At 45.9% G+C, this 25,456-nt stretch overlaps 2 protein-coding genes across 2 annotated transcripts in view; one reads left to right on the plus strand and one right to left on the minus strand.

Annotated features, from left to right (window-relative positions):
• Positions 1 to 18,161, minus strand: part of LOC117252723 (zinc finger SWIM domain-containing protein 6) — a 52,800-nt gene extending 34,639 nt beyond the window's left edge. The window contains exon 1 of the mRNA XM_033619820.2: positions 17,654 to 18,161. Within this exon, the coding sequence (XP_033475711.1) occupies positions 17,654 to 18,086 (433 nt within the window). The 5' untranslated portion in view covers positions 18,087 to 18,161. The remainder of the gene's footprint in view (positions 1 to 17,653) is intronic.
• A 3,431-nt stretch (positions 18,162 to 21,592) lies between these two features.
• Positions 21,593 to 24,592, plus strand: smim15 (small integral membrane protein 15). Its single transcript, XM_033620024.2, has 2 exons — positions 21,593 to 21,715; positions 23,910 to 24,592. Exon 2 carries the CDS (start codon positions 23,941 to 23,943, stop codon positions 24,163 to 24,165), a length of 225 nt encoding a protein of 74 aa, XP_033475915.1. The 5' UTR covers positions 21,593 to 21,715; positions 23,910 to 23,940; the 3' UTR covers positions 24,166 to 24,592.
• Positions 24,593 to 25,456: the final 864 nt, after the last annotated feature.

Genomic DNA, 25,456 nt, shown 5'->3' on the forward strand with positions numbered 1-25,456 from the left:
TCCCATTTCGTTTGGAAAGTCACCCGACACACTCCAGCACACACACACACACACACACACACACACACACACACACACACACACTACCCCACCCTTTGACACACACTCATGATGCCTTCATGCATGCACGCATACTGGCTTCAGTGACTCCCTGCAGTCAACCTCCTTCTGCTCACAAACAGCCCCTCCTTTTTCCTTTTTCTCTCTCCAATAACTGACTCCTCCCCTGTTCCCCCCTCCCATGACACATACACAAACACACACACACACACACACACACACACCCACCCACACACACAGAACGTTGCCTAGCCCTAAGCTGACCCGTTGTGTGTACTGACGTCACACACTAGACAAGGGGAGGCATCATTCCAGACAGACACACACACACGTGCACACACACACACACTCACACACACACACACACACACACACACACACACAGGCCCCAGCCGAGGGGGAAGCTGCATTCCAGCACAGGCACACAGACACACAAACACACATCACCACGCCTGGCGGTGGGAAGCATGGGGAGCGCTCAGCTGTAGCGGGGAGGTGGGGAAGAGGGCCAGGGGAGGCGAAGAAGGGGGGGGGGGGGTTCAGCGGAGGGAGGAGGGAGTGATGGCTCTGAGCCAGTGTTCCTCTGAGCTCAGCACTTCCCCTTTCAGCTCCAGCCAGCCGCCAGTTTGCGTAACGCAGCCCATGCAGCCCTGCCGGCTCGTGCTTAACCCCTTCCTTCCTGGAGTCACTGAGGTCACACCCGCTGTTCTCTGTTCGCCGGCGCATGCCACATCCTGGCGTAAAACCTGCCCCTGCCCAACATCCCCTAACATCCCCCCTCTCAGGCTGTCCCATTATAGCACCGGGCGCACTGGCCCACTACTCATACTTTCACATTATTACCTGACACGGATGGAAGCAGATACACACACGTGAGCTCACACACACCAACACCACAGAGAGATGACACATTCACCCGGTTAGGTTAACCTTTTACATGCCACTTTCCCTTTTCACTGAAGTAGCTGAGCAACTGTGTCTTTATCTTTCATCTAAAACACAATGAACATAAGCTTGTGTAATGATCTAAATGCGCAGGTAGCCTGTCTGAGAGTGACCTGGATTTACAGCAGCATCTCTCTTGAAGACAAAGACAACACAGACACACTGCAACCACGAAAATACACACCCTTTCATTAGCAATTACCAAGCAATTATCACTGCCACAGACAAATATGTAGCGCACAGACTCACCACCTTAACACAGCTTTGTTTAGATTATATTACAAAGAGCAAAGCACATGTAGCGTGGCGTGAGTATAGCATGTTTGCATTGTATCTATTCAGCTGCATGTCCATTGACCTTCCAAGAGCTTATGTAGGCCAAAGTGTCCACTCTACCAACAGAGATGTGAGGCCTTGTACATCAGACGTGACGCTTTCCCCCCTAAAAACCCCACTGAAAAGTGTCATAGCTCACACTAACCACAGCAGACACAGTCCACGGCGGCGGAGGGATGGGCAGAGCGGGGGGGGGGGGGGCGAGTGAATGAGGTAGGAGGGGAGGTTCTCTCACATTTAATATCACTTGACACGCGTCATCCAGCATCTCTCAAACAGCCGCTGAGTCTGTGTCAAAGCCGTGGTCCTGTCGAAGATACTGAACACGCGTTTGCAGGGTGCACCTTGTACGCGCACACACACGCAGACACAAAACAAAGGCAACCCAAAGACAAATATCTCAGCCACCTGGCGCCGTGATCGACGGGCTGCTGCAGAGAACAGGAATTACCAGGATGAAGACAAGTGAGGGAAAGAGGAGAGAGGGGGAGCGAGAGAAAGGTTGCATACGTCTCTGCTGAATCGTGGTGGTCGATTCTCTTGCCTGCGGGCTATTCCTGTAAATATTGACGTTGATGTTAGGACCACTCTCTTAAGGATAAGCTATAAAGCAAGGGGGTTAGATTTACTCTGTGCAAACTGTAAGCATCTGAAATCACACACTACGCTTGGCCTTCTCCAAGCGTGTTGAGGGGAAACGGTGAGAGACTTTCAGGGTGAAGAGCTGCAACCACATGAGGGAACTGAGCTCCCTTGGTAGGTTTCCACCTCACTCCTCTCCCTCTCTCTCCCTCGCTAGATGGTTTAGGTTTCCACTCTCAAGCTAAAAGCAGGCAGCTGACATCAAAACCTTCAGAGAGACCCCTATTTCCCAGAAACAGATCTCGTTTCATGTAAATAGCTGCCTTTCATGGCTACATTGAGATAAATTGCACCCTGCTGGACAAGAGAGAGACAACATTCACCCCTGGAGCCTCTTTTGTTGACATCTGTATGCGTTGCCATGACAACACACGTCTGCCCTGTGCGAGCGTGTACGTACATGCGTGTCTGCATTCATGGGTTGCATTCGTGGGGGCACACGTTGTGCATACATGTAGGCAAACACAGGCGAGCGCGCAGGAGAGCGGGCAGGTCCCCACACATAGAAACAAAAATACAAATACCTCTCTCATTCTCTCCTCAATCGCACACAAGCACGGCCGCACAAAAGCTTGCAGAGAATAACACACGAGCGTGACCAAGACACTGAATCAGGTTAGACTTGCTTCCAACGACCAGGTCCTCGTGGGAGGCTGCAGGCAGAGAAGTTTATTACTAATCATCTTCACGTTAAAAAGGGCAAAACTAATCCAACTATGACAAAGCCCTTTTCCAAAACCCTCCAGAGGACTGCATGTGTCCAGTCGACTGGGAATTAATCTGCTAAAGGAACACAATGATGCATGACTTCATTTTAATACAAGTAGGTTAAAGATGCCAATCCTCCTATGGGATCACCGCTACTCCACAGACAGTCGTCTCTATCTGTCTAACTTTGTAAAGGAATTACTGTGATTGTCCGTACACGCAAAGCATCTCCACATTGTTTAATCAAATTTGCCCAAGTTACCGTTTTCACAGATGACAGAAGAATAATCATATCCGTGTGCAATTACGCTGATTATGTCTCTTCAGAGACTTGTGAACTGGAGGACTATGTCACCTCTGAGACCACATGAAACAAAGGCCAACTGCTTTGTTTATATTTCACCACGTGTCTGTACTTTGAGGTCCTCATTACGTTCATTTGAGTGGCGAAAGAGGCTACGGCAAGGGGGTTCAACGGGGGGGATAGAGGAGGGTGCGGGGCACAACTGAGGGGGCACATGCCCAGCGCCATAGCAACCATAAAGGAGGTTGAGGGTCTGCATATTAATCATAAGGATAGAGAAGAATATGTGTGCATGTGTATGTGTGTGTGTGTGAGAGAATCCCCTCCCGTGGGCAAGTCAGCATTCACCCATGAAGTAGGTCAGTGAAATTTGCCCAAATTAGGTCAGTGGCAGTCAATGGGTGCCATCCTGGACAAGAGAAAGAATAAAAGGGGGAGAGAGGGAGAGCAGGACGGAGAGTCTATAAGGTTAGGAGAGCAGAACCAAGCGGCTTACTTCATCTTAGCTTCAGCACTTAGTTAATTACTGTTGCGCTGGTCCATACAAAACACACACACACTCCAACCACACCAAAAAAAGCCCCAGTGAGGTACCAAAGCTCCCCCCAAAGCAGACAGAGTTCTTTACAACTTCAAGCCGTCACTTTTTCTCTACTCAAACATCCCTGGTATCAGAATCAGTGCGCATCAAAAGCCCGTTTTGATTGAAAATGCTTTTGAAAAGCAGTCCGATTCGGTTACATTGCTTAGGTCTGATTATTTAGCACCCCTCCTCCTCCCTCTTCCCCCTCTAGCTGTTTGGATGGTAGCTTCTTTGTCATCTGCCTCTGTTTCGTTGAGCTTTTTTCCCTCCCTATTTTGAAGAATCCACATCGGGAGAGAGGTTGTTGTGCGTTGTTGCCAATAAACGGAGGAACACAGGAACCTTTGAAGTCTGTGGCACGTTGTGATTTGCTTTCATCATCCCGTATCTGTCAGTCAACAAGAGAAAACGTGACTCCAAAGGAAACTTTTTTTGCTGCTTCCCCCCCCCTCGCCAATTTCCTCTCCACACATACACACAAAACCAAAACAAAACAACAAAAAATGACAACAAAGACAGCAAGAACGACAAAGGCTGTATTGGGCATTAGACAGACAGGGAGTGGGCTGAATAATAATCTTCGAGGAGTTGCGAGGTGTTCCAGAAGATTCTGATGTTGCTTCAACTGGCGCAGACCGACTTCTTCCTGCCTGGGCTTCCTTGGCCCACTTCCACACAAAAGGGAATGTGTGTGTGCATCCCACTGTAGCTGTGGGGTGCTCTCTGAACTTTATTCTGTCAGCCCTCTGTCGCTCATCTCGGAGCAGTTGGGTGTCAGAGAGGAGGAAGAGCATTGACAGGTGTCTTCTGTGGGCAACGTCTGCTCAGAAGAGTGATGGCGGAACCTGGGCCTGCACCTAATCACACAAGCCTGCAGTCTCGCTGTGACAACCACAGAGGTTGGGGAGGGGCGGGGGGGGGACAAAGGCTCCCTTCCCTGGGCAGCGATCAAACTCGAGCCCCCGGCTTGCCTGGAGATGTGACAAGGCCCACTTCCCCTTTCGCTGCTTTTCCCCATCCTCCCCCTGCTGCCAATCATGTGTCATATGCTTCACACTCTCGCACGCGTTTGTGTGCCGACCGTATGTGTTTGTGCCGGGGCTGAGCCTGTCTACGCAAGTTAAAGAGATGTACAGAAGCGAGAGGCGAGGAGACAAAGAGACACACAAAAGAGCTTCTTCCCAGGAAGTGTTGAGCCAGAAACGACCAAATGTACAAGCCGAACGTGGCTTGGAGTAAAGCGAGCCACAATGAGTTACAGTGACTAACAGTACTAGCCAGAGAGAGAAAGATGCCTGGCTGGAGAGGCTGGGTATAGGAGCCAGAGAACTGAACTGCAGCCAACCTGGATAAGGCCTCAGTCCAGATAAGTTGGGACAGTACCAGGGGCCCAGCTACAGCCCGTCAGAGCAGGGAGGAGGGGAGCAAGTGAATTAGCAAGAAATACAGAGGGAGAAAGAGAGAAAGAGAGAGGGCAGGCTTATAGGCAAAACAGGGAGAGAGAGAGAAAGAGAGGGGTTTTGAGGCTTTTCAGCTCCGAAGTGGGATGGAGGGGGATGGTTGGAGGGAACTGCTGAGAGTCAGGCAGAGCTGGAGCCGAGGCTCAGAGGCAGGGCCAGGGCTGAGCTGGGGCTGCTGAGAGAGGAGCCAGGGCTGGAGGCCAGAGGAGGGAGGGATGGAGGGAGGGAAGGGGGGCTGAGAATAGGAGGAGGCTGTGGCAGAGCTGGAGCTGGGGCCAGGCCAGAGCCAGGGGCCCCAGCTTTAGATTTAGTCAGCTGTTCCCCTGGCCAGCAGCTGGAAGGACGTAGCGAGAGAGAAGGGAGGGGAGGCAGCAGGGGAAGACAGCGCAGAGACTTTCGGGAGGGAATTTTAACGGAGAAACGGAAAGTGAGAGGAGATGGAGAGGCGTAAGAGAGGAAAAAAACAGCGCAGCAATAGAGAAGGAGAGAATGAAGAGAGGAAGGGGGTGGTGGAGGTTTGGAAAGAGGACAGTGGAAAAGCCATTAGATTCCTATGAGAGAGAAAACAGCGCTGAGAGCAGACAGACTGACAGAAGGTGGTTAAGGCTCACTGGCTTCGCAACCGCTCTTCCCTTCCTCCCTCGCTGGTCCTCCTGCTCCCTCAATCCTCTCGTCCCTCCCTTCATCCATCCATCCCTCCATCCTCCTCCTCTCCTTCCGTCACTGGTGCGCTATTCTCTGGCTACCTCCGTCTCGACCAGTTGTGCCTCAGCAACAGCCCTGCTATTCATTACGCACGACCTGCAGGCATGACCCTAAACACACACCGAGATCCCAAACAGGTGCCCCACACACACACATATACAGCAGCAAAGGGATCACACATGACTGAAGGGGGGGAGGTACATGGAGAGTGCAGACAGAAGGGCTGAAGTGAGAAGAGGGAGCTCTCTGTGGCTGCCTGAGAAGCACTGCAGGAGGAACAACAAGGAAAGAGGGATGGAAAGAGGAGAGAAAACATTGAAAGGAGGAGGAAAAAAAAACGATGTAATTAAAGCAGAGCGCGTACATGCTTTGTTTCCATAAAAGTGGTGAAATGAGATTTGGAGTAGGGGAGCGAGGGGCGAGGGTTTGCCACGGGGCAAGCAGCCGCTGCTAGCAAAGCACTTATGGCTTATTATATTCCATTCAGATGGACCAGGCGTCTGGGATAAAAGCATTTAGTCTGTGCGTTAGTGAGTGACTCAGCACTTGGAGCCTTCACAGGTGGACCCCCTCATAACTACACAATGCATATCAATGAAGTGGCCTGCTCTATGCATATGGATCGCTCACTCCCACACCTCTGCCTCTTTTTTTTCCCTTCTCCTCCACCTACGCCACCTTTTTCCACCTCAACCTCTCACACGTCCTTGTGGACACACTCTACCTTTCCATTGTTTAATCTGTTTTCAGCTGAAGTAATTCCACCTGCTCTTCTTTATAAAAGACTTGATCGGGGCGACATCCAATAAGGCAGGAAGGTGAGTGAGAATGACTGGGAGGCTCCGAAAATAAACACAACGCCGAAATGCATCGCTTTGCACATTTCTCGCATTGCATTTTTTAAAAATTTTTCCTCAAAATCAGGGGGAGACGTTTTTGTGCACGGCGGGAATAGCCGGCCCACCTCCTCTCCTCCCTTTCCCTCTTATTTAGTGTTGAGACGGTAGACAGCCCCCATCTCCCTCTATTGCATCCTCTCCATCACTCTCTTGTCTCTCTACAGCTCTCCCTCCACCCATCTGCCCTTTCCTCTTCGTTCTACCTCTGCGCCTTTCTATCCCGTTCTCTCCTCCCCTTGGTGGTGGTTAATGGCACAGGGATCCAGCGTGGAATATAGATCAGTGCGAGATGGATGGGGCACCAGGAGCTCCGGCCAGTCCCGTAGGTCCCAGACCAAAGATTAACTAAATATTAGCTGACAGGAAGAGAGAGAGGCAGGGACACAGCTGCAGCTGCTAGTGCCAGTGCCGGCAGAACAAACGACAGAGACTGTTTTTAACCCCCTTTGCTCTCAGGAGAGGGAGAGGCGATAAACACATGAGAGATGCAAAAATACACACGTTGGGGTGTACATACTGCCGTGCACGCGTACGCACATGCTATCAGAGGCACCCTGGGAGAAGAAGTCCACTAATCACATTCTCTCTTCCCCCCTCTCTGCCCTGCCAAGGCGGATGGCGAGGGGGAAAAAAAAGGAATAAATCTTTATTAGGCGATGTGTCCCTGCTTTATCGATCGCTTCGCTCCTTCCCTCCCCTCCTCCCTCTCCACCCCCCCTCTTTTTCTCTCCCCTCCTTTTGTTATTTTAGGCGTGTGTCTGCCATCCAGTCCAATTGAGTCAGGCTGTACATCAGACAGGACCATTACCCATGTCTCCCTGGGCTGGGCTGTCACTGGCTGTGAGGGGGGTAGGAGGTGAGGTGATGTAGCCACCCAGGAGGGACAGCTAGCCGGCTAACAGCTAGCCAGACAGCCAGGCAGACAAGAGTTTTGGGGAAGAATGCAGACAGACAGGGTGGCATTAACACACAGTGGCAAGCATTCGCAACAATGCCAAGTGACAACAATGCTAGATCTGTACTTCACCTAAATTCAAGCCCTGTATGGCTCCACCAGCAGAGGATGGCGCAGACGCTACATTGATTTATGGTGCTAATTTTCCCACTAATGATAGAAAGTCCTAACAGCCTTTTTTTTTCTCCGGCAAAATCTTACAGCGGTGGATGTATCCCAAAATACTCATATTCAAACCCAGCACTCTGTTAAAACATAGTGCGGGGTATGGTTTCACATTTTTTGGTACTGATGCTGATGCCCCAGTTTTGGTTCAGATATAAAAGTAATACTTTTTTCCATATCTTACTTTGTGGAATAAAAGCACAATTTTCTGCAAAACCACCTTTGTTCGAAGGAAAGAAGAAGTTCTAAGGTGTTTAATATTGTGTAACACAAGTAGCTATACAAGGACTTTGACTATATAAAACGGAGCTTTTATTTTATTTATACAGAGTTTATTTATGCTCACAGTTAACAGCTGAATGGATGCAGTATTTACACTCAGAAAAGCAGAACTACATCTATATATGATTTAACATAGCCCAATAAAAAAATATGCATATATATATAAACACCCTCACACTCATAAATCATACACTTACAAGCAACCATGCATACAATTTAAATGCCATGAAAACAACAACATACAACAGATGAAGAACTTTGGCTATCTATCTTTTGTTTCATTCAGTTCTGTATTGCACAGCCTGATTGCTGTAGGCAAGATTGCTGCTTTAGACTAAGATTTACATTTAAATCAGGATCTATCTGATCTAATAATGAGTAAACAAGATTATGAATTGAACCAGACATTTGATGCCAGCCTTCGATACTTGACAATCTTCGATACTCTGTGCTACAAACACATTTCGGCCCCCAACAACCCAAACATCTCTCAGGTTCAATATCCAGCCAGAGTTAAAATGTTGACCCTGTGACATGAACTGTGCAAAAAGCACTCAACATGTCAGAGTGCTTCATTCAGGGGTCTTTATCGGTTTTCATGCCAACGACACATTAGCTAAAAGGGAGATGGAGCAGGGACCCCCTACTAAATATATTAAATTAAGTTGCATATTAAACTGGGCCTACAATAACTTGTAAGGTGGCCTTTAGTGCCACGTATAAACATCTTTGTATACAATCTTTGTATACAATACTACCCTATCAAAATAATAATTACTGACAGATTCATATATTTTTACAACATGGATTCACCTGACAAAGACTCATGGGTAACAGCCTATCATCAGCATTGTGTACTGTACATTTATTGTACAAATAGGACAATTAATCTTCGCTAAAATATGTTGGATTCATGTTAATGTGCATTTTCAGACATATTTTCTCTGTGGACGCCCTACGAGGTCACGGCCCCCTGTTGAAGACCCATGATCTAAGTGATGAATTTGTGAAGGACAGAGCATGCCGAACTCTGAAAAGGTTCCAGGACGATCCTCAATACCTGAGAAACATCAGGATGAGGATCATTAAAAAACTTCGGGGAAAGACACCACAGCAAATAGGCCAAGTCCTGTACCTCTGCTAATTCCAGACAGTGGTAAACAGAGAGCTTCTAAATGTAGAAAGAGTGATAGCCCCTGAGGTCTGGATGCAGACTGCTCGCACTCAGCACAGCGCTGAGAGCAGGAGCTAGCTAGCCGGCTAGCCTTCCTTTGGGACTTCAGACACAGGAAACACTATGGAAACATGCTGTATCTAGATAGGGGCAGTGTAAATAAGATATGAGTTTCTATTGCCCGGCTTGGGAAATGAAACTGGAAAATTGAGAAGGGGAGAAAAAGAGATCATGAGAGCTTATAAACACAGGGAAGGAATGCACAAAAGGAAGGAGGGTAGGCACAGGTACAGAGTGATTAGGAGTCGAAGAGCAAGAAAATAAGATGATGGGAAGATGAAGGGCGGGAATGAGGTTAAAAAAAACAAGCAAGAAAAGAAATGAGCAAGAAAAAACCCCTTCAAGACAAAACTCTTTAGAAGGACAAACTAGATTCCATAGTCGGTTGAAAGCCGTCCTCTCCTTCCCTTTGGATCTCTCTCATTCTCTGTCTTTGTCTGTCTCTCATGCCTGGAGAGCCTTTCTAGCCCTATTCAGCCCTGCTCCGCCACAGAGCAGTGAATGCATGTCTCACATGCCACACAGCCACGACATCGTTGGACCAGGCACAGCCAGAGGCACCTCACACTCCCAGGACCTCCTCCTCCGCATAGCTCACACGGCACTTGAGCCTGCCGGGCAAGAAGAGAGAAGGGGGTAAATTCCCCCTCTCAATCTGGCTCAGATTCCCAATTGTTCCACAAAAGGACAAAAAAAATGGCATGTACTTTGTCCTCTCTGACTGATCTCTCAGGTGAGAAATTGGAACATGAAAAAGACACAAGTATTCAATCAGGCCGGCAATCTTTTCCTTTGGTCAGGTGATGTTTATTGGAAAACAATAATGTGAGCATGGGCCCGTCTTTCAAGCACAGCTATCGGCCACTGGAGGGACAGACTGACCAGATTGACCTTTGGCTTTAGTAAATCCCTGGGGGTCAAGTGAAGAGGTCAGCACTGGGCCAGCTCAATGCTGAGGGAGGGACCAGTCGATGAGTGAACACCTCTGTTGGTGTATGTCTGTGTTTGTGTGTGCGATAGGGGTCAGCGGCAGGTAAACCCTCATCCTCAGCTGTTGTTTACTCTAAGGCGCCTAGTCACCGGCGCCCTGGCACCATGGGTGTCTTAAAGCATGTGTGCAAGCAAGTGTGTGTGCGCGTGAGCACATGCGCAAGAGTGGAAATGGGATAGTGTGGGAATGATGACAGACGGGAATGTCATCCAGCCTCTTATCATTAACATGCCTCACCTTTATTCAGCCTGAAACACACAGCCATAAACACGCTCACTGAGCCATTAACACACAAAGTCAAACACGCATATGCTCATATTCACACACTGATAAGAAAGAAATAATCTAGCTCTACTTTAAGTCCTGTGTATCTGGTGGAGAATATTTTTGTCCAGGACACAGCTATAAGGGGTGAATCAACACTCCACAGATTTAAAGTTAGTTTGACAAAACACTGAAACCTTCTTGCAGCCTTGTTGGCCTCTTTTCGGTGAGCAGCGTCTAAGGTTTAAGTTAGTTTTACGTAGACCGAGCACTACACGCCAAAGTCGAGATATTCTTTGCTATACCCTTTGTTTTGTTGGGGATAGATCAAAAAGATTGCCCTTAATCTGGGACAACAGCAGGTAACTTTCTACTCTCTCAGCAAAGTATACAGTGATTATGTGCACACACTCTCACACACATACACACACACAAAATATTGTTTGTAGCCTTTGGGCTGATCCAAAGCTGTTTGGCTTCTGGGGAGAAACAGCTGTTGACCAAACTGCACAGAGAGACTCTGTTCTGAGGCAACACTGAAAGCATGTGTAGTCTTTAACACATATTCTCGTACTCATGTAGTAACTGAACACACACATTCACACACACACATACACACACAGTATACATACATCGAACCTTCTACTGCAGTAAGCAGAGTCTTGGCCTGCTTTGTGCTTATTTCAGCAGCCCATTGGTGCAAAGAGGAATTCATTAAAAAGAAAAAAAAAGTGAAAGGGAGCATCAGATAGGAGAACGCTGAGTGCTGCATTCCCCTGTTGTTATTATTGCCAAATCGAAGAGAGAAGGGCGGCTGGTAATAAAAGTCATTAAATGAAATAGAAAAAAGATCTTTTAATAGGGCCTTGTCATTGTGGATTTAGTAGCCTTTCTATCGCCCGCTCCCTCTGCTCCGTTCCCTGTGCTCACAGTGAAGAGAGGGGCAGGAGCTCTGTGGAAGAAGCACTGGATTCCTAGACAGAGTCAGCCAGCCGAGGAGCTGTGCTGACGCACACCCAGCAGCCACAGTCTGGGACAGGAGACAAGTCAAGCTGGAACGGGGACTGGGGCAGACGTTAGAGAGCTCACACTGGAACTTTATTACTTTAGCTAGTTTATTTTAACAGGAGTGATGCGTGCTGATCTTGTACATTGAGCGTCTGTGAAAAGGAGCCAGCATTAGCACGCAGGGTAATTTTCAAGTGTGGTCTTGGGGCGACTTGGTAGGAGTGTGGCAGAGGCAAGGTGGCCAGAGCTGGAACTGGGAATGGTGATTTAAGAGGGGCGGGGAGCAAACAGCTATGTCTGGGACAAGGAATGGGACTGGGAGGGAGGCTGGCTCCAGTCAGGTGGAAGGACTGGAAATGAAGCAGACAGAGCGAGCTAGAGACAGCAGAGGGGCAGTCTAATGGTACATCTTGGGTACAGTCTTGGAAATGAGAAGCGCAGGAGACCGTTATGACTGGGTGTAGGAGATGGAACATGGCTGGCTTGAGGAAGTTATGGTCTGTGGTGGGAATAATCTATCTAGAGGCACATCTGGGTCTGGGAATGGGGTTGGTTAGAGTTTGGAGTTTGGGGCTGTGACAAGCACTGGGACCTTCTGGAAACTTCTGATGTGCTGGGAAGATGACAGAGCAAGCAGAAGAACCAGTGGTCATCTATCACTCGTTGGGTACAGCACAGCAGCATCAGGGTTTGCTTTATGGGTTTAAACCTTGAGGGGGCCACCCAGACTGAAAGCACGCTAGGGCTGACTGTCTGTAAGTAATCGGAGACGGAAACTGAGCTCGTGCTGAAACTCATTACGAGTAGAATGAAAGTAATTATCACGTAAACACATTTGAGATTTACAGCGATGCTTATTCTGACTTCAGTTTACATGGAAGATATTGTTCGGAGCTAGAGGTAAACAAAACCTCATTATCTGGACGATTTGTAATACCAGATATTATTCAACACCACTGATACATAGGAACTGAAAACATTTCAAAATAAATATAATATTTTGTCTATTGAAACATGCACACACACTCACACAGACAGACGAAGCTAACGTGTCTCCATTAAACAACAGCTGAAATGTATCCTATCTTTTTTCCATTCAGCCAAAATAATGGGACAAAGGCCTGGAATCTGCTTCTCTCCGTCTCTCGGATACACACAGTCAGTCAGAGGGAGAGAGCACTTTCCCCAAAGACTCAATGTCTCTTCACATGGATGCGGTTGCTGCCCCTCTCTCTCTCTCTCCCTCTTGGACAGCCATTTGTTTACACTAGCTCTAGGCTCAGCCATGTTTCCATGACGATACAAGCCCAGGGATGGTCACGTGGCCGGGGGTAGACCTGAGGCACCGGATCCAGGATCACTGCTCCTTCAACACTCTCACCTTAGAGCTCCATCCAGTGAAGACATCTGATTAACTGACTTTAACGTTTACTTTGCCAGATTCCTCTAAAAAAAGAAAGAACCGCTCCTTAGATTATCACTTAGAATAACATCAAACGATTTTTGGGAAATTATTTTTTAAAAGTCCTGAGTCATATAGTGTCAGCGTCTCCTTAAGTCCTGAGTCACAAGTTGAGCCTCTTTACACCATATTGGTTTCACGCAGTTAAACAGCACATTCAGAAGCGTTCTGTCTCCGTCTCTCTCTCGTCTCTGGTGGTAGGCATGTGGGCTCATTCTCGACGGGCATTGTAAAAAGATAAAGGAACTCTCTAACCTAACAGGAAAAATAAAACCAGATCCACCCACATGAAAAGAAACAGCCCACACACAAACAAAAAGAATAAGCCCTCACCCACCAGAAATCCAGCTCAGCCTGATAGCGTCTCGCACAGACAACATGCTCATGCAAGATTTACGTTTGGCATCTTAAATTCTGCACCTTTGTGGACGAAATGCTTGAAATGTCGACGCGGGTCCTGAGGAAGCCCTTTGAAAAGCCTTGTGAATTCTTAGTTCAAAAAAAGTTCAGAGTACAAATGTGTGTGTGTACAAGAGTGTGTTCTTGCACAAACATGCTCGGCGTTACTCCACCTTTGTAAGCGGTACAGATTTCTCCTTGGCATTTGGCTTACCGCTTTGTCGCACAAACAATAACCTACTAGTGTGTGCAAATATCCTTTGTTGTTTTATCAGCCCCTTTGTTTTGCGGGTGTTGTCTGCGCCTATGTGTTGTATTGCTGTAAATTATGTCTGATATTGCCACGGTTCTGTCTGAATGCTAAGCACACGTGTGATATAAAGTCACTAGGAAATGACATATGGTTCTGAAGCTCCTCTACTCACACACCTACAGCGTGCTTCTTCTTTTTTCTTTTTTTTTCTTCTTTTTTTTACGAGCTAAAACACAAGGTTCAGGAGAGTCTGTGTTATGATTTCCACCATCTGTGTTACAAAAAAGGAACAGGTTAAAAAACAGGGAACCACCAGCCTGGTTGTTATTTCACCGTTTCATTGACATCATGATAAAAAGAGGGTGAGAGAGAGAGTAGATGACGCAGAAACCTAATTAAGATTCTCCAGAGCGTGAACAAATTAACCTGAGTTATGAGCATGCAGAAGCACAAGACAGACACACACATATGCGCACGCACACACACACACACACACACATACACACACACTCTCTGAAATAGGTGGAGCAGAGGAGGATGACATTCACACTCAAACAGGCATGACTGCCATGGACATTCAGTGATATTTTAAGCAGGGGAAAGGCAAAATATTATAGGCTATCTAGTCCAACAACACCACCATGGAAAATACACCAAAATAGGCTACAGGATATGCATATCTGCTTTCATTCTAGCTGAATTTAAAGCAGCCTCAACAACCTCATCACTCAGATTTGGGGCAGCAGCATGATAAAATGACATGTAGCTTCATGTGAAAAATTAGCTTAACAAGGGGAGCTGGATAAATAGGCTGTAGCATGTAGCCTGCGCTAATGACATTGCAGAGAGCGACATATGCCAGGCATCAGTGTGTCACTCCATAGGGACATGGGGCTTACGGTAAGAGGATAGTAAGATTGAGGTGGTGGTGGTGGTGGTGGTGGTGGGGGTTATGGTTTATTTACCTCCTGGCACAAAGCCCTGAAGGCAGACAGAGGGGGTGGGAGCTAGAAATGCAGGGAACACGGGGTCAAAGGGGGGAGGAGCAAGACAGGGCATGTCATATATGAATGAGAGGAGAGGGGATGAACTTGACCCAGGCTGGAGGACTAAAACAGGAAGGAGGGTAATGAAGTGCAAACATGCTTTGTCATGCCATGTTAGAGCCATAGGATTAGAATTCTATAATTAGAGGACGGGGCACCATAATACTAGCCTTCCTTTCAGCATGATGAGCTGCCGAGTCTAAATTACACAAGGGGGCCGGAGAACAGATGCTGTGATCAGGGCAAGCAGCTCTGGAAGTTTGTCTATACCGGTAAGTGGTGGTCCGTTAAGGCACAGTCTGATTGACAAGCAGAAGAAATTCTAAACTTGGCACATGGCGGAGATTTACTGATATTTCTGTGATCAGCTCGTGCCACTGTAATTTTCATGACAGACAGCGGTTGTTATGGGACTGTTCTTCGAAGCAACATGCATATTTCATTACATTCATTTGCAGTTTTTAATGTATTATTACACACAGAGCCCTTTCACACAGGTTGAGGGTTTGGTATGTGCTCCACTACCTGTTCAGCAGCTGACAAATTCATCACTGGTTCGACAGCAGAAAGAGTGCAAGAGGGCCAAAGCTGGGTAGTTATAGCACGGCTATAACAGGAGAGGCAGCGGACTGCTAGATAACACTTTCATTCATATATGAATATTTATCTGGAAGGCTGGCATTGGAACAGATGAGCTCGCATGGGAGAAAGAACAACCCATCCATCTCACTCTCTCCCATTCTCTGCGCTTCATTCTTTACTTTCAGACATCCCCTTCTCTTGCAATCAACATTTCAATGCCTCTTTCCTCTTTTGCATTTTCCACCCACTTTCTCCCTCTAGGCTTCCCCTCTTTTTCTTGATATCACCCGATCTATTGCTCTTCCCCTTAAACGCCATCCCCCTATCCGTTCCCTCCGCAGCACTGATGTATGGAAAGAGATGGAGGAAGAAAAGAAAAAAGCGTGTGATTAATGTCTTTGAGAAAAAGATAAATAATCACAGGAGACTGGGGGCTGGTAGTTGGCCTTAGGGGAGTAAATATGGAGAGTTTTATAGCTGCTCACTTGGGAGAGAGGGAGGTGGAGGAGAGGAGAGGGGGAGGAGAGGAATACAGCGACAGCAGATCCATTCAAGTATATTAGCTCCCCCCCCATACACAATAACCTCCGCATCTATTCTATTGCTCTACTGTCTTTCATCATCAACACTGAATCCCATCCCACTGACAGCACACACACACTGGAAGCCACACAAAGCCATGCACGCTTGTGTGCACACACATACACACCCTCGCAACCACCCTGCACTTTTTTTTTTCCAGGCCAGACCCACTGTATGTGTTTGATGGGCCAATACATGTGGTGTGTGATGTGGCTGACAGCCCCCTCCCATGCTGCCCTGCTTTTAAGCCCTCATCCTCCAGTGGCTGCCTGTCCCCTGGAGTAGATTGCATCTTTTATTTATCATTTTCTCTTCCTTGGCTTTATTTTCCCCAGCCCAAAAAAAAAGAAGAAAAAATTCTGGGGCGAAAATTGCAATCAGCATAACATGCCCTCCTCCTGCTGTGTACTCGCCTGTCATCCTCCACTCTCTGTGAGCATGCAGGATGAGACTGACAGCCCGTACAGACGAAGACACACACATGCACACACAGATGCATGCACAATCCCCCTCTGTGTTTATCAAAACCCCCCACACATAATCTTTTCTCCCTCTCTCTCTCTTTCACACACATAAAAACACATGCATGGCCAAAGAAAATGACCCCGTTCCCCTCTTTGTCACACACACATACATCTCCTTCTCTGACGCCTTACACTATTTTACCCCGTGCTGGGTGTTTAGCTTCCTAAAGCCCCAAAAGAGTGAGCACATAAATGAGTCTAATGCTGGGGAATCTGGTAAACAGGCCAGAGAGGGAGGGAGAGCTGCCTGCCTGTCTGCCTGCTCCATGGCTACTATTGTGCACTGCACATTCTCTGAGCCCACAAGAGCTGAAGCCATCTCCACACAGATTCTTTGGAGGGATAGTAAGCCAAGAAGTGAGAGAGAAAGAGAGAGAGAGAGAGGAAAAGGGAGCAGGGGAGAGAGATAGAGAGAGAGTGAGGGTGGGAGGAGGAAGAAGATCATGCATAAAATCTTGTTTGCAGAATGCATTAAGATTCAGATGAACTGGGGAGGGTAATGGGATTAGAATCCTGAACCGTTTCCAAGGGTGGGGAGTCGGATTGACAGCTGAGTCTATTGCACTGACGATTGCAGTGAAATATTGTGGCTCTGGCAAAGGCAGCTAGCCAGGCAGGCAGGGAGGCAGGCAGGGGGTTGCTGAGCCTACAGCACCTCTGTTTACTCCCAGCTTTACCACAAATAATGCAGCGGACAGAAAACATGCATCTTTCCCTTTTACCAGCTGCACATACCCTGGGCTTTAACTGAATACTGGGAAGACAGCAGAAAAGCTCCAGTCTGCCTCACAAAGGTGTTTGGCAAACAAAATAGAAGCACTGTGGCTTTAAATCACCGTCCCTCCCACCCTTTCTAAATATCGTCTATTTAGCCAGCGGTGAAAAGATATAGGGGGCTTTTGTCTGCGTACCCATTGGTGGGGGCATGGAGAGCTGGAAAGACATAAAAATAGGAACAAAGTGCTAAGCTTCCAATTGGGATGGCTCTGGGCAATTCAATGCGCGCAGCTCAGTGGGCAAAAACAAGGAGAAGTGGGCTACTATTACGGGCTTATCTGAAAATAGGCTATTCTCACACAGCTATAGGGTAGACTGGTGTGGAAATACCCTGCATTGTTTATAATACACAAGGCTATGGACGGCGAGCACAAGCCCTTTAAAAGTCTGGCACGGTTCCATAGAAAAAGGCAAACAGTGCGAGTTAGATGTTTTGTTTATTGCAGGCTGTTTTCCTGCATTTTTTGTAACGTTATGGTCCACTCACCGACTTGCAATACGTTGTCCACCCAGCCACCCTCTAGCAGAGTGACACCCCGTAGGAAAGGCAGCTGGGTCTCGTCATTATTGTCCCCGCTAGTTCCACTTTCCTCTCCCCCGGCGTTGAAAGAGGAATACATACAGATCTCCTTCTCGCTTCTCGGGAATGACCAGTATACGATCCTCCGCTGGACGGGCTCCGGGATCCTCTCGAACCGCTCCTCCACCCTCTGGAACGGCCACTTCTCCGCGACTCTGCGCGCCGCGATGTCGAGCAACGACTCGGGGTTGTGCGTTTTTCCATTCCCCGACCCTCCCGGAGCGGACCCTGCGCCGCCACACAGGACTCCTCCAGCCCGCTGCCCCTGCCTGCACGCCGGGTTGTAGCCGGGCCTGCAGCAGAGCCGCTTGGCTGGGGGCTGCTGGACTCGCTCGGCCATGATCGCACCGCTTCCAACCTGAAGCGCAGTTCCTCTCCGATCATATAAACGGGATAAGGAAGAGAAAAGGGCAATCTCGCACCGATTGTTTGCCGTACATGGAGAGACTGCCCTTATTTGGAAAGGGAGGCGGCGCCTGCGAGTTCCGTGAAGTCCTTTGTGTTGTCAAAGTAACCAGGATGGGCGGGGACCTGGAGAGCTGCCAGCGCACGAGTGGCGCTATAAAAGGAACTGGAGGCGGAATTCCCGAACGTCGGCAAATCCTTTGTGAAGCCGTCCGGGAGCGCGAGGGCGGAGCCCCGGCGGCCGACGGCCTTTGAAGTTTCCTTCTTATTTGAGTTTAAAGGCGGGGACTTAATCCAGGGGCGGTCTCGCAGTTTCCCACAGGGGTAAAAGGGGGCAAGAAAACTGACTTTTTTCCTTTGGAGCCTGTGCTACCACCCCGGGCTCCAGCTTCTTCAATAACAACGTGATGGTTGTTTTCAAGGCTTACATCCAAAGGACTCTCAGCTGTCAGATACAGAGAGGGCGTGGGAGGAGGAACATAAAGATATAGAGCTGGACATGCTTGTCCTCTGTAGCCACTAATCAGTCATTTTGGTCAGCTGTTTTGGCGTTGGTTTACTATGCTGCAGTCTGTGTGGACGGTTTTGCACAAGCACACTCTTACAGACAAGCTGATCTCTCTTTTTCTCTTTCACACACACACACACACACACACATGCACTGATCATTGAATTTTTAAAGGAGAACTGCACAGATTTTACACATGAAGATCAAAGTATAAATAAATAACCCTGGTAGGCTAATGTTATCAGAATTACCTTAGATTGGGAAATTTAAATTTTAAACAGAACAATGATGCTCTCTTCTAAACTGTTTTATCACATGAAGTCACAACAGGAGATTTTATGTGTAAGAAGCATTCTCACTGACTGGAAATACTCTGATTGATTTGGGCAAGGGGTGGCGCTTGCATGCAGGAGACATGACTTGCACTGCAGTCACTTAGCCAGTTCGTAATTTGGTCTTCAAAATCAGAGTTTCTCGTCATTCCCTTGATTTGTCTGATGATTTCGGCTTCGGCCCCTATAGACAGAAGTTACCAAATCTCATCATCTCTCGAGTTAGACATTTTTGTTGCTGTCTTCGTGGAAATGACTCTCTTCCTAACACCCAGATGTCTGTTATTTTTCAGTTTCACCTGAGCTTAATGATAGATGTGTCATCAACATGCCTCTTTACTCATTCAGTATGTTTACATGACAGAGAAAATCGATTTATTGTGTTAGTCCGATTAAAACCAGACTTTTAAAATACATGTTAACATGTTAGCCCGACTGAAATCGTACTGAACTGAATATCTCAAATTTGGACTAACACACCCAGATAATGCGATCTGGAGTCCAATTACTTCTGCATATATAGTCAATCAGACCCAAACTAGCCTAGGTGCTGTAAGCATGCTCCACAGTGTCGCCACAGCTTTGACCTCAAAGTCGAAAGTATTAAACGGGTGACAGAAGTATAAGACGGTAACAACATGGTGAAATCTACATCCAGAGCCATGCATTTTTGGACGGACGAAATGTACTAAGCTGTAGAGTTGTCCAAAATGGTTGCCGCTAGCTAACCATAGCTAACTTGTTTGTCGACTGTTTGGTCCACTAAGGTCCTGTACTAACAAGATGAAAGGGGACATATCACCACCTATTGTCGTGGAGTCTGACATACTTCGGTCAGTAAATCGATTGCCTTCCCATGCTTGTATACTGGGACAAGGACAGTAGTCCAGTTAAATGGCCCAGCTATAGCGATACCTCGACTTAACTGTGCATGTTAACGTACTGACTGTGAAATCCCCAGACAATTACCTGCTCTGTTCACACATGGGCTCGATCGGATATTACACAGAGTTTTCACTGGGGAGCTGGCAGGATAAAGTCCTTTTAATGTCCGATCCAACTGATTCAGACATTTGTGTTCTCACATACAGCTCCTCTGGGTAATGTCTAGATAATTTCAGTTTTGTTGTGCATATGTGAAAGGGGCTCCATTTACTCACTCCAGTAGTTGAGTCTATCAGCTTGCAACAGAAAAAAAGTCTAAATCAAAGGATGTTGGAAATTCCTTAAGGTCTGGCTAGACCAGTGGGTTTTCTTGTAATCATTATGACACACACCACTAGTGGAGCTGGTTAACTGTAAATTGTGGTGCAGTCATTTTATGGCCCTCCTTCCTGTCTGTTGATAATGCTAGTTCCATAGCTGCGTCATGAAAAGGGGGCCCACTTCTGTAGGAGTAAAATAGTCATCAGGGGTTTAGGGTGCGACTGCATTGCCCACCCCCCGGGGTTCTCGCTGCCTGGTGAAACATGTAACAGAAGCCAATAATTATAAGGATATAACAAAAAAGCCGCCAGATTGGGGATGTGTTTTTAAATTGTCTATAAAACTTGGCCAAAACTATGCTGGCAAACCAGAAAGCGTGTTTGCAATGTGTTTGTCCTCCGCATGTGTTCCCAGCTGCCCCTCTCCTTCCTCTGTGAGTAGGTCTAAAAGGCTGGCCTTTGAACCGCTCTGAAAGTGATCCATGCCGTATGGACAGAGCAGATGTGGCCTAACCTGATTTGGTTTCAATACTTCCCCACAGGAAGTTCACAAAGCCAGTAGGTCCTTCTTTGTTATGTTAGTCATCTTTCCCAGAGGGCCAGTGGAGCCTTTGCTTTTTTTTGACACAGCTATTGCCTTATCGTTTGTTTTATTCCTCAGACTGAGCAGTTCCACACATGACCAGAAGTTTCAACAGCTAGATGTCATCTGATTTTATATCCAGTAAAGGAGTGTACCACATTGTGTTTTGCATTGGTAATCAGTGTCCAATATTTTACCATAACAATTGTCCAGCAGACATTGTTTTACTGCATTTTCATGCCACACATATGCACAGTCTTTCTGTGGGGAACCCTGAAAAACAAGAGAGTACTATACCCAAACTTTTACAAGTAATCTGTGGATTTCAGCTAGCAACTGTCTGGTCACAGGTCTACTCTCCTGTTATAATCAAAACTGATCATAATATATCAAACACCTTTATTTACTCACGGAGACATTTGATTTATTTCACTGGAAATCACATTTTAAATTCTGCACCCTAAATAATAAAAAAAACAATCTCAAAAGTTTTAGAGTAATTCAGAATATGACTGAAAGTTCTTTCAACTCACATTATGCTACATGTAGATCTTCCTAAAACACCCTTGTTAAAGAATAAAAGAAAAGGAGCAACAATACAAACAGTTATGAATGTTTTAAATTTTATAGCCTATTTATTAATGTTACTGCTGCTTTCATTCACTCTTTCACACGCAATTCTCTCTTGTGGGTTACACAATTTGTACGCAATGTTATACAATAAGCAAAATTAGAGCCAGAGCATTGCATTAATTACTGTTTTTTGCCCTGTATTTTGATAATTCATGATTCAGGTTAAAGGACTACATTTCCCATCTTTGAAGGGATACGTCATATCCAATCACGAGCGAGCAGTGGGGGGCACAACGGTTACACTTCCTGGAACAGGGAGTTGCTGGTACTTATCGTGGATATAAATACAATCTCTGCTTATTGGTAAGTTTATTCTGTATGTACTGTCTTTTTACCACTACTTACCGAAATGAAAATAAAGATTTGTTGTTTTGTCACGTTCATATGCGATGTTGTTTCGCCGTTTATCCGAAAGTCAGTGCTCTTGAGTTTAAAGTTAGGCCGTTATGGATGGGCGGGTTAGCTTGCGGTGCTAATGTTTGTAGAAATGTAAATCTTTCATGCGCTTTTTAAATATTCTGATCTAATCTCAGTGGCGAACATGGTGAATTTATCATAACAGGCTGGTTGTGTGAGACTGTAGCTAGAGTACACAGTTGTAACGGGTTTCCGGATACAGCTAATGGATGTTAGCCGAGCCTCGGGTTAAAGCTAGTTGAAGCCGGTGGTCATGAGCAGTTTCACAAGCGACTGTCAGGTCGGGGCGATCAACAAGTAGCCATAAGCTATAATACATGGCTTGAGAAGAGAAGAAGATACTGGTTTGTCATGACAGCAATGCCAGCGGTTAACCGTTTGTTAACGATGGGTTGTGGTTTGAAAACACGATGCAAAATGCTAAAAGCTGTCTGTGTTAACCTTAGTAAGTTAATTGCAATTAACAACCGTTAGCTAACGGCAGTGTTACCTATAAAAGGCCAGCTGTCATTTTGTGTATGACAATAATCACTGGACTTGTTACCCAAAAGATATTCATTTCTTATCAACTTCTATTGCAATGAAATATATATAGTTCTTGTTTCATATTTAGTAGCCTATCAAACTATATACTTAAAAACAGAGATTTTAAGTCAAAGCAGCTTTGCTTTCTTTACACTCAAAGATTTGAGCATGTTGTTTGGTATTCATCTCAGATATTATATTAGCACTCCCATGAATGACAGAAAACCTCCTGTAAAATAATACAGTAAGTCAATTTGCCTTTGACTCAGCAGAACTGCACATCCTCTCATCTAAATGACCGTTTTACTCAAAAGAGTAGGCTGTATCCTGATGAGATTATTGTAGATTAGACAACATACATCTAGCTCCCTCTAAACATTGAGATTATATCAATGTATTTGTCAGTACAATATAGACTACTGTAGTACCACTGTAAAAAAGTATATATTTATGCTATACTTGTAGTGTCTCTTGGTGCATTTTATTTTATTTCATGGCCATTTTTGACTCTATCACATGAGACTGTAAAGAGTAAGACTGGAAACAAGAGAGACGGGTGTGAAATGTTGAGGTCATGTGGTATGTGCCGTAACCATTAGGACTTCAGAAAGCTCCAAAATACTAATAATAAAAGTGTTTTTCTTCCTTTTCTTATTTTATTTTCATGCATCAGTTTTAGAAAGTACTTGAACTTTTGCCAGGACCCTGTGGAAGAAAAAGATCTTTTTATTTATTCATTTATTCAACCTTTATTTAACCGGAAGGTCCCATTGAAATTGAAAATCTCTTTTACAAGAGAGACCTGGCCAAGGTAGCAGCCGATGAAAACACATTTAAAATGCAACAAATACAACATATAATACAAAAATCCACAATAATACAACAACTATTAAAACATAGTGGCCTCTCAAGAAAAACAAGCACATGTCTCTGTCACCACATTCCTTATGATGCCCTTAAATTCCTCAATGGATATAAGTGTTTCTAATTTTAAATCATTTTGAAGATTGCTCCATGTCTATGGTGCATAGTAGGAGACTGCAGTTTTCCCCAGGTCAGTTAAAACACGGGGTACATTAAAAAGCAACCACCTGGAGGAGAGTAGCTGGTAACTACCAGAGCTGACACATCTTGTTGGTTATATCTAATTTAAAGTGAACCCAGTGTAACTTATGTGGTACGTTTTGTGCAACCAGCAGCCCAAAACCCAAATATATTGACTTTATATTGACAGTGATACACAAGATAAAAGAGAAGCCAAGCCTCACATTTGAGAAGGTTCAACCAGGAACATTAAATGACTTTAATACTGAGTTGATTATCAAAATTGTTTGCAATAAAGTTTTGTTGATTAGACTTAACTGTTTCATCAATCTGATTGTTTTGTCTGTAAACAGTTTCTCACTCTTTGTGAAAGTAGATTGTATCCATGACACCCAATTGCCCACTCTCAAATATCATTATTGGTTGAAGGTTCTCTGTTTATATTCTTTTCTTTCTATGTATAACGATGTGCTGGCTATTCACTGCATTCTCTCCTGGTACCCTCTCTCAGGCTTGGTTGAGCCTCACCGTTGCTGACCAGAATGATTGACGTTCGGGCATGGGCAGAGTATGTGGTGGAGTGGGCTGCCAAGGACCCCTACGGTTTCCTCACCACTGTCATACTGGCTCTCACACCTCTCTTCATTGCCAGTGCACTGCTGTCCTGGAAACTGGCCAAGATGATTGAGGCACGTGACCGGGAACAGAAGAAAAAGCAGAAACGTCAGGAAAACATAGCCAAGGCCAAGAGGACCAAGAAGGACTGAGCCTTTGGGTAGAATGAGGGCATAGAAAAAAGGGAGGAGCAGCCACCATACTCACAGCCCTCCTTATTCCAAATAATGACACGGTGCCCTTCGTTGTCCCAGCCCTTCTGTCAGCACAGGGCCACTACGCCTCATGTCCGGGGTAGGAGACTGGCCCCAAAGGCCTAACAGTGCTGAGATGGACAGTACTGCCCGAAGGAGGCTCATCCCGGTGGGACTTTGGTCAGCAAGAGCACGGTGGTCATCTGTGTGACGACGTTATACAGAAATCCGCTGATAATATTGTGCAGCTGCCGCAACACCTTGCATTCCATTGTTAGCATCCATGTTCTGCTGAATTGATGATGTAATGAGCATACTGGAACTTTTTCCAAAATATCCCAAATACTACTTTCTAATCAATAAAAGTTTTCATGGTTGATAAGAACATGTCCTCCTTTTGGATTTACTGTCAGGCTGAAAAGGTATCACAGCTGCTTTAAATTCAGTGCACATGAAAAATATTCATCCCCAAGTTTTATTTTATTGTAACACTGAGCCAGAGTGTGTGATTAGACTTTAATGTACTGACTGACAAAAAAGACTCCTCAGATCGATCAAAAATAATCACATCTTATCTGTAACAGCCAGTTGTCTTTTAGAAGTTCTGAATTTAGGTAAAATGCTGCTGCATCTGCGAGGTCCCACTCTTACTCAGTTTGAAAAAAGAAAAACTACAATATGGAGACAAAAGAAGATCCAAACAAGTCAGAGGAAGGATAAAAGAATATTTCCAAGGCACTGAATATCCCTCGTAGTAGGGAACAGCTGTAAAAAACAACTCGCTGCCAAAGGTGTCTTTATGAAATATTGACTGGGAGGGAGTGAACAGAGATTATTTTGGCCAGGTTTTATAGTTATGCAGACAATTATTTAGTTTGATATAGTGTATGCTCTTCATTTAGATCTATTTGCAAATAGGTGCATTAAATTTGGTAGTTTTTAAAGAGTTTATAAGTATTAAAAACTAGTTACATTCACTGTGACACTAATGATTCTAAAAACAAGTAGACAAGCACACATGTTTACATATCCTTCTTCCTCCCTAGGCTTAGGCTACTTTCCTAAACCCTGCTGAACTTTCCTCAGCAACTCTGGTGCCAACGTGCCCTCTGACCTCAAGTGAAAGCACTTCTTACTGTGGATCAATACACTGTAACATTATTCATTCTGTCAGCTTGTGATTTACAAGCAGCAGACGCCGCCTCCATGACAAACAGAAACATTAACACAGTTTTTAATAGAAGCACAG

This window comes from Epinephelus lanceolatus, chromosome 9, assembly GCF_041903045.1.
Source record: "Epinephelus lanceolatus isolate andai-2023 chromosome 9, ASM4190304v1, whole genome shotgun sequence".
Lineage (NCBI taxonomy): Eukaryota > Metazoa > Chordata > Actinopteri > Perciformes > Serranidae > Epinephelus > Epinephelus lanceolatus.